Source organism: Crassostrea angulata, chromosome 4 (assembly GCF_025612915.1).
Source record: "Crassostrea angulata isolate pt1a10 chromosome 4, ASM2561291v2, whole genome shotgun sequence".
In the NCBI taxonomy this organism is placed as follows: domain Eukaryota; kingdom Metazoa; phylum Mollusca; class Bivalvia; order Ostreida; family Ostreidae; genus Magallana; species Magallana angulata.
The window spans coordinates 24,141,818-24,151,654 of NC_069114.1; the positions used below are offsets into that span (position 1 = coordinate 24,141,818).

At 35.2% G+C, this 9,837-nt stretch overlaps 1 protein-coding gene across 1 annotated transcript; it reads left to right on the plus strand.

Moving 5' to 3' along the window:
* Positions 1–235: 235 nt before the first annotated feature.
* LOC128182171 (uncharacterized) lies at positions 236–2,461 on the plus strand. Its single transcript, XM_052850777.1, has one exon. The coding sequence runs from the start codon at positions 236–238 to the stop codon at positions 2,459–2,461; it is 2,226 nt and encodes a 741-aa protein (XP_052706737.1).
* Positions 2,462–9,837: the final 7,376 nt, after the last annotated feature.

Consider the following 9,837-nt stretch of genomic DNA (forward strand, 5'->3'; position numbering starts at 1 on the left):
TACAGTGTATATATCCGAATCCATTAGTATATACAGTGATAAGATAAGTGTTAAAGATTGACGAAGAATTTCATCATATTTTATGCCGTTTCATAAACGATCAATGATATAAGTCATTCGTGGCTAACTGAACGAATTGATAGCTAAGGTATATGTTGCTTCGTAAGTGCTTAATTGAAAATCGAACCCACCTTTTTACCTGAGACAGGTATGTCAGTAATGTACACAAGCCAAGATGGAATATTTAAAGTGTGCAGTATGTAGCACCCTGTTTGATGAACCACAAGAATTAGAATGTCTGCACGTGTTTTGCTCAAACTGCATCAAGCGAGAGTTGTTGGACACGGAAAGAAATTGTGTTCTCTGTCATATATGCCAAAAACCGACCGATCCACTGAAGGTTTGTGAAAGTCAGGTCAGAAAACTCGCCCTGCAGGCTAACTCCTGCAGACAGACCAGCCTACCAAAGGATGAAGATGGTATAAATGAGGTTGAAACATTGGTGGACAATATAAAACATGGTGTCAGGTTAGCTATGGAAAACTCTATGAACGAAGTTAGTGGACACAAAGAATGTCTTCGGGGGAGAATAACCGAATTTTACCATTCATTAATATCTGATTTGACCAGTTACTTAGAAGAGCAATGTTCTGACATTCTTAACGAATTAGAAACGATATTTGAGGGATATGATCGCGAAAGTTCAAAGGGAAACGGAAGAAGGCAGAGAGTGTTAGAGGATGTTGAAACTGTTTTTAAATTGTTTAGCGAAATTTATACAAATAGAGCTAACCCTATTATGAAAGATTTTAGGCAGGGGATTATTACATACTTGGGAAGATGTCGACGTATGATGGATGATATTAAATCCATGCGATGTGACGTTAGATTCCTAGCGGGTCACGAACAGAGAGACCTCATTTTATCTTCAAACTTTGGAGCTATAGTAAATCAATCTCAAAATCCAGAGCTAAGACCCAGTACGTACGACGAGACAGATGAAAGTGGACAAGAAATGACGCCGACAAATCAATATTTTAGAGACGACAATACTGAAGAAGTTGTATCTGTACATCATGCAGGGCAAGATGGTATCGACCACACAGCGGAAAATGTACCATCCCACCAACACGTGACCCAGACACCACCAATTGCAAACATCAGAATGCCAAACGATTCGCTGACTAACGAAACTCATACATCTCGTATTGGACAGATATCTTCCAGGAACATAGAAATTTCAACACAAAGTCCTTCAGGCGATTTGAGCGCAGTTTCAGACCAAATGTCAAGGAATTTACAGCTTATTGATAGAAACGACGAGGAACAACCCCCGTCTTACTGGGAGGCGGTTGCAGAGAGCGAGACAGACAACACAAGAACTCCCCAGTTTTCGTTCAACTTGTCCCAAGAACTTCAAAGTAGAGAAAAACATTTGCTAAGTTCAACCCGAACATTAGAATCTAATACCACCGGGCTTTCGTCGCCACGAAGAACAGGACAAAGAAACCGTGTTCCACAAAGAATAATGTATAGAGAAGACAGTGTACACGTCATACACACTTCAAGTCCATTGCAATATGCAACGCATGCGCGATCAATTCGAACGCAGCTCCCTGACGACACGCGCAGTGGACCAATAGTAGGAATAGCATGGCTGCAAGATAAACTTGTACTGGTCGATCGTTTCAATAGTAAGATCAAGATGTTTACAGAAACGGGTGAATTTCTTCACAGTCTAAAATTCATGGACGGAGAACCTTGGGATGTGTGTACTGTGAATGTCATAGAAACGACGAATAACCCACTAACGTGTGCCACTACTGTTCCCCGACAGAAACTGGTTATGTTGATTCAGATAATGGAGGGACGGATGCTGTTGATAAGACACCGGATTGCTACCAGGAAAGGATACGTTTGCATTGCTTACGAGCAAAAGAATGGCTGTCTTGTCTGTGGCGTCTCGTCTCCATTCGGGACCTCTGGCATTGACGTCATCAATACTGGTGGAATTCTCCTTGCGCAGTTTCCCTTACCACCCCAAGTTCTCGTTCGTTCCATCGATGTGTCAATCAAAGACACAATTATAATTTGTGACTGGAGAAAAAATGCTGTTACTTTCCTGAGCAAAACGGGCGCGCGTATCGGACAGTACAGTGGATCGGAGCAGTACCCGCTTCTGGAGCCAGTTGGAACGTGCACAGATGGAAGAGGTTTCCTGTTTGTAGCGGATTCCAAATCGAACACGATCCATATTCTGACAATGGAGGGTGTGCTGTATGGCACTGTCAAGTCCAGCTGTCCAATCATCAGACCGAAAGAAATCAACGTCCGCCCTGACGGACCGCCTAAATTAGCGCTCTCTCACGGCTCCATGTACATCGAGGTGTTCAACTTGTTCGGAAGCAGTGACACTGCTCCAACCGTCACTCCCTCAGCACCAAACCTACAACTTAGTTAGTGTTTATATTAATGATCAATGAAGGATTTTTATAATAACTTTATTAGTGGTTATATATATATCTGCATCAGATAAAAGTAGTTTATGGGGAACATATACCATGATATTATTTCCTGTAACCAGTGACAAATTTAATATCTGAATTATATTACACATACATGTACTTGTTTTTCTTTTAAATACCACTTGCCAATTATTGTGTTAACTTTGTAAATGCAAAGTAAATCAAAATGAACACTAGAATATACACAATTTATGGAAATGAATACATTTAATTAAGATTTGTTAAAACGAAGAAGAGTATTTCAAATTTTCCATGCTTGAAATTAATGTTTAAAACCATTTCTTTATCGATAATTTTATGTACTCTACCTCGGTATCTTTTTTGTTCACTGTACCTATTGTTTCATGTATTCAGAACTATATGCTAAATAAAACACGGCGCTGTCTAGAAATGGTGGTTTTTAGACTATATTGATCTCCTAAAGAGGAAAATCTACACATGTAGAAAGATAAAGGGAGATATTCAAATTTTAGATTTAATAGGATTGATTATAAAATTTACCAAATACCAGTAATACTTAATGGCTATAAAAGAAATCAGGTCAGATATTTTAAGGTAGATCTGATGGTTAACTTGTTGACCATTCAACTTCCTTAATGTAATTTAATTGAAATGAGATTTTAAATTATGAAAACTTATATTGCACTGGGTTATATAAAGTTGCATGGGGCTGAAGAGTTTGCATCTTCGCTAGCCAAGGGTTTTCGGTCCACTTTGCTCCCCATCTTCGCTAGCCAAGATGAAGAGTTTGGTGGACGTGGCAAGACTGTAACCTTCTCCGTCTTCAAAAATTGCTTCACAAGCTTAGACGTATGTGATGGAGCATTATCATCTTTAAACAAACATGCCTAAATTTTGGCACAAGGTGTCGTTTGTGATAATTTTCGGTAATACGTATACCGATCTGTTACACCTTTGCCTTTTGGCACAAATATTTGTAGGGTTATACCGTGCTTCGAGAAGAATATGCATTTAAGAACCTTAACAGTTTCTTTGGGCAATTACAGACCTTCTATCGTGTCTTACTAAAATTTCCCAAAATATTGATAATTAATGAGTAATTAAGAGAAAAATCGATTTTCGACCTTAGATGAAAGGAAATTAAAAAAAAAACCAAAAAACGGCCATACCGGATTCCGATTTCAAACCTTCGACCCTGTACACTAGCAATTCGGCAACGGCGACTCTTATCAAGCGCGACTTCAAATTCTGTAGGTTGTTAATCGAATGAAGGTGACGTAGGTTTAAATCCGCCGTGTTTATAAATATGAACAGTAATGCACAGGGGCATCGTATTCGCTTTACTTTCTATGAAATACATATGTATATATAGAAATATTTACATTTTTAACTGTCTTCGTCTGTAATAACAGTACGAATCAATTTTGAAGCCTAAAGCCCAATAATTTCAGAAAACGTGAGTGACACAAAATGGGCGTGTCTTATAGCATAATTGGCTGCACCGCGTAGTAATACATAGCATGTGCTACATGATTTAAAGTATAGAAATTGGAAATAATAAAAATATAAGTAGTAAGGATTTATTGATGCGTTGTCAAATCTATCATAAAGTCCTTCGGGCTTTACTGGATTTGACCACGCCCCGACCAAAATTATCACCTCACAATACTCAAAGAATGATTCCTTATTCCTTAAATATTTCATAGAGAGTGGAGCGGATACGATGCCGCTGCCATTGATGCCAACTCATTGAGATGCGCAATGAATGAATCGGCGATTGGTGACCGGTGACATCAAGATTATTTATTTGAGAAAAACAAATGCTGCTTATACAAACAATGTAGTAGTCCAAAAACGATATTTGCATGGCAAGTAAAATATCAAAATTGATAAAAAGCCAGGAACACGTCAGATATTTTGGACTAAAAATGAAACCGGGTAGCGGTGACTAAGAAATGAACATGGCTAGTAAAATTCTTGTCGCGAGCGGCTAATTTAAGATGTTGGAAGGCTACGTTGAATTATGATTGTTTGTGGCCAGAAATCGATTAATTATCATGTATTTGTGGATTACAAATACAGAACGTCTAAATTGAATTAAGGTCAATCATGTATTTCAGCCAAGTCGGAAAAAAACAAACTTAAATAAAATGCTGTAAACAAAATGAAAATAAAGTCGGCGTCCCTGAAGGAAGAGTTATCCTTCATAGAACTTCACAAATTAACTGCCGTGACTAGATTGTTGATGAAAATGCAAACACTATAATGGTGTTTCTTTGCGCTTTCACTTTTACGAACATGCGAGAATGCGAAGTTGCAAAGGCGAAAGAGCGAAATTGCGAAGATGCGACGGTATGAGCAAAGATGCGATGTTTTTATCTTTGTGTCTCTCTTATACTTTAAATTCTAGCATTGAAATTTCGATCAATGAAATTGCACATGCAAACTATTTTTTACCTACCCCCCCCCCCCCCCCCCCAAAAAAAATCTCAATTCGTGTCAACGTCTGTTCAATACACAGATTTTCTAATAAACTTGACCCTAATGTCACTTCGATTGGCAAAGGTAGACACTTCAGACACTTCCATATGTCTTAATTTTTACAACGTATGGTAAAAAGAAAATGTGTAAAACGTCGCGCACGGTGTCTGTAAATTTCGGTAACGTTAAAAAAAGGCCAAAAACGTCAATATATCCTTTTTTTTAAATCTTTTTTTTCTAAGATGTCATTCTATTGAATAAGCAACATTAATTAAGGTCTGAGTCCATGAAATAGTTTAAAATGACAAAATTGGCACATGTCATGTGCAAACCCACCTCAAACGTAAAAGGTATATATGCCGTTTGAAATGAAAATTTCAAAATAAAGAAATGTTTGCGTTTTACAATTATGGTACAAAAGTTATAAACTTTCTGCAAATTATACAATTTGAATCAAACGCATTTAAAGTATTAAATATAAATTCTAATTCATTTATATTTACTCCCCGGGTTGGTCAGTAGTAAACGCCCAACTTTGAAATAATCATGAGCACGTGATGTGACAAGCTAATTATTTTAGAACATACATAAGATGTCGACACAAAAACTTGCTTGGCAGTGGAATAACGCTCTCGGGGAGAAAAGAAAGATGAAAAAACCAATTTGATAGAAAACGTTGAATATCTATATTAAAGACCACTTTGAGCGGTAGACACGTGTTAGAAATTTCATGTTTAACTATGAGCTTGATGGCTTTCTGCTATAGACAGGTGGGGTCACACAGCGGCGTGTTTTCTTTGTTAAGTAAGATATTAACTCATAAAGGAAACAAAATTATGTCTCTGGTATTATATTCTTTGTTTGAATGATAAAATATTGTGTACTAGTTATTACTCGATTACTTAAAATCTATAAATTTTATGCATGTTTTGTGTCAAGGGGCCCCAGGTGTGATAATCTTGACGTTCTTTTTTATTATTATATAATTATGTTGTCAAATGTATGAAAATATTGGTCAATTGCAAAAGAGCTCTCATCGATTGTCATCGACACCGATAGGCAACTGTCCTCATTGAATGCAGCAGACAATATCTGATATTTTTCCCGTTAAAAGCCCACAAACCTGTTTATATGAATTCAAACAACTGTAAACAAACCTGTCGTATTACCTCGTTCTGCAAGTTGCTTTTCTGAATTACTTTTCCCGCGTACATGCGCAAATCCACCTGAAACGTTAATCGTTTATGAATATCACAAGGTCCAAAACTTCAACAGTCACATTCTAACACAATGAAGCATGATCTCATAGTTTATCAAATTATGCACCAAGATACATCATGTTAGCTTATCAATAATTTATGAAAATCTAATGAGGGTACGACAGTTTAAAAAAACCAAAATCTTATACTTTTGGAAAATTTCACAAAAATTATATCATTTATATGTATAACTATTTTTTTTAAAAACATTCACTTACTAAAGAATTATATGGGGTTTTTTAACAAATATAAAAAACTCAAGTTTTATTCAAATATGACCGTTTATTGTGCTGTTTATTACATTGTAATCTCTTGAACATGTACACCCCTGTTGTTGGATATAGTTTAACAAGTTCCTGTGAGTTGCAGATAAAATGGAAAAAACAAAGTAACAGAATTGGATGTAAATCTTTATTTGTTTACAAAGTTGTTCATAAAGCAGTGTAGAATTTGATCCAGAAAGATTGTACTAACTTTTATAAGACAATGATATAAATTTGAAAATGGTTACAATATATAAACATAACTTTGACGGATTTGAAGAGCCAGATTTATCCATGTAGCTCAAAAGAATGCTATTTCAAACACGCTGGACAATAGAAATCAAATTGTAATAGATTAACATCGAATTACTGAATATTTGATCATCTTCCTAACTGTATTTATGAAATCAAATGTTGGTTGCCGTGTTTGATAGAATTCCCGTAAAATGTTTGTGTATTTTGCCTACATACAGAATATACCCGTTATGTAAATATAATCGTCTACGTAATGTGTCTATATTGAGATATTGCAGAATATTGATGTTGAATATTGCAAAGTACATATACAGTCATGCAATGGACAATAGTTTATAATTCATATGGTGGTTAGATCTTTATGCACATACATTTTACAATATCTAGACCATTAGGAATGTTAATTGATCATAAAAATAAAAATGGCCACATATAAAAGAAGAGCAATTTAAAAACTTTAGTCTCTTCTGATCTAGGCAAGGGGCCTATGATGGCAAAGTTCGTGCCATACACTTTATTTTGTACACTGGTTAAAATGATGAGCACCTACGCATTGTAAAATTGTAACTATGTTCCAAGCAAAAATATGCAAAAATCGTCTTCATTTACCCCTTAAATGTGTATAAAAAAAACTGTACCAACTTTTATGTTTCTTTTGTGTTCTAAATATTATATACCTTATATGTGGTTGAAGTAACTTGAATAAATTGATATCTCAAATTCAATGTGCATGGACAAAGTTTAAAATCACAAACTATTATAACTTCAAACATGTGTTAACCTGGATCTCTTTACAAAAATTTACAAATCATGTTATTTTGTCGGAACCGATAACCAGACTCCCCTATATCGAGACTTCCCCAGAAACATGTATACATTACCAGACTCCCCTATATTGAGACTTCTCCCAGAGACATGTACACATTACCAGACTCCCCTATATTGAGGCTTCTCCCGGAAAGCTCCTTACACTGCAATGCATATAATTTAATCCATGTTCAAAAGAGGACTGATATATCTGCATAAATCCTTAAAATGAAATCTAAAGCATTTCATACTTTTAATTTCTGACTTCTGGTTTACTGCTAGTACCTAACAGGCCAAAGTCAACTCGTGAAAATATTTTTCTGTGACCTTTGTGTACTAACTGGGCTTGATCAGCTCCGACGACATTGTTTGATGACACAGAAATACATACATGTAATAATATTTGGCTTGTACACTTCAGTGCTCTTGAATATGATAAACATAAGAAATATTAACAGTTTATATATTTACTTCCAATTATTTAACAACCAGCAATAAGTAAGTTCTTGTTTGAAACCCCTACATTGCGAACTTTGGCCCGACTTACTTGGTGTTTAACAACATTTGTATATAAATTTGAAAACTTTGGTACGTCAATGGTCTGATTTCACGAGGAGGTTTTGAATTTAGTTATTTACATTATGGGTACCTAACAGGTGCGCAGAAAATTTGAATAATGAAACCTGAAATGTACATTGACCTTCATAATAAATTGATCTGTAAAAGTCGATCAGGTGCTATGAGATATTACTTCGATTCTGACTAGGCCTACAGGTCACTTTACTATTCCTAGATAAGAAGAGATCATAACAATATTGTCTACTAAATTATTCAGGTGCTGACGATATCACGGAGGCACATTAAAATGGTCTGGGTTTCAAACCTATTTATTCAATTCACAAATTAATCTGTTTCGCGATACAAATTGGGTTATTTTTTTTGAAATTATATTGATTAATCCTCTGTCATATTATCAACAAGATGAAAAGATTTATCATAATCTGCCTTTAATTGTTAAGAGGTATTGACGTCTTGATAAAAAAACGTGAAGTGCAAGGCAAGCACTGCAAGCTTCAACGGCAATGTCTGGGCAAAAGGAAAATTTGAACTATAGCCTCCTTTTACTACCGTCTTCCTTCAAAGAGTTGAAATAATTTACAGTCTCCGGGCTGTGCACTTCCTGTTCTTTGTTATTGGTAGAAAAATCATTGGTTGAAATACTGTTCGGCCCAAGGGAGATGATTTTTTTATGATCTTTTTTACGATATTATTATAATTTTAGTGATCTTCTTGAAACTTGGATAAACTACATATTATATGAACATAAAGACTTGAGGTTTTCATGTCTAGGAGTGCTTAATCACGTGATTATTGGTAATGATTTTTTTTTAAAAAAATTATCGATCCGCAAAAGAAAATAGTGTTATGAAAATGTAGCGACTAAAGTGATATATCTCTCAAAATAATTTTATTAACATATAAAACTTATTATAATAATTATAGTAAGAAACAAAATTGACGTATTTGAACATTATATAAAAACACACTATTTTTACATGATTGACGTAAAAAATGTCATGGACATATATATATCAATACGCAACTCGTTGTCCGTGTTTGTAAACAAACTTAAGTTTCGAGGAAGAAGACCAGAGGAGTTTCGTGAATATCAAACGAAGAATCTGAAGCAAAGGGAGCTGAGTCATTAGAAAAATGATTATACATGTATATTTACTATTATTTATTTTAAAATAGGCTTTATATATACAAGTTGCTCCTATTGTTTGTTTACAAATTGCAGTGCACATGAGTTCACCCATGCTTATTGATCGAATTGGTATCAGCGATACTGCATAATGTGTACATGAACGTGATTTTGAAGGCTATTTCAAATTTACTATTTTATCAATAAATGAAAACGGCATGAATTTATCAGAAGGCCTAATGTGTCAACTAGGTTTGTGTTAGGCTTTTAAATTAAAGTTCTTCAGCAGGACGTTCACAGTAACTGCTGTGATTTGAATATTTTACTGGGAAAGATATTGAATTTAAACAGAAATTATCAAACTACTGTTAACGGGACTCTATATTAATATACATTAAGCCCATTTTTATAGTCCCATGATCTTAAAGATCTACTACACAATAAGAGCTGTTTCACTTAGCTATATATATTGAATTGCACATCAAGCATTGCAAATACAGCGGTACTAATGTAATTAATTGTGGGCGCCGCAGAAGTGGCATTGGGCTGTGGTTTACAGCTGTGCATTTTTTGCAGATACC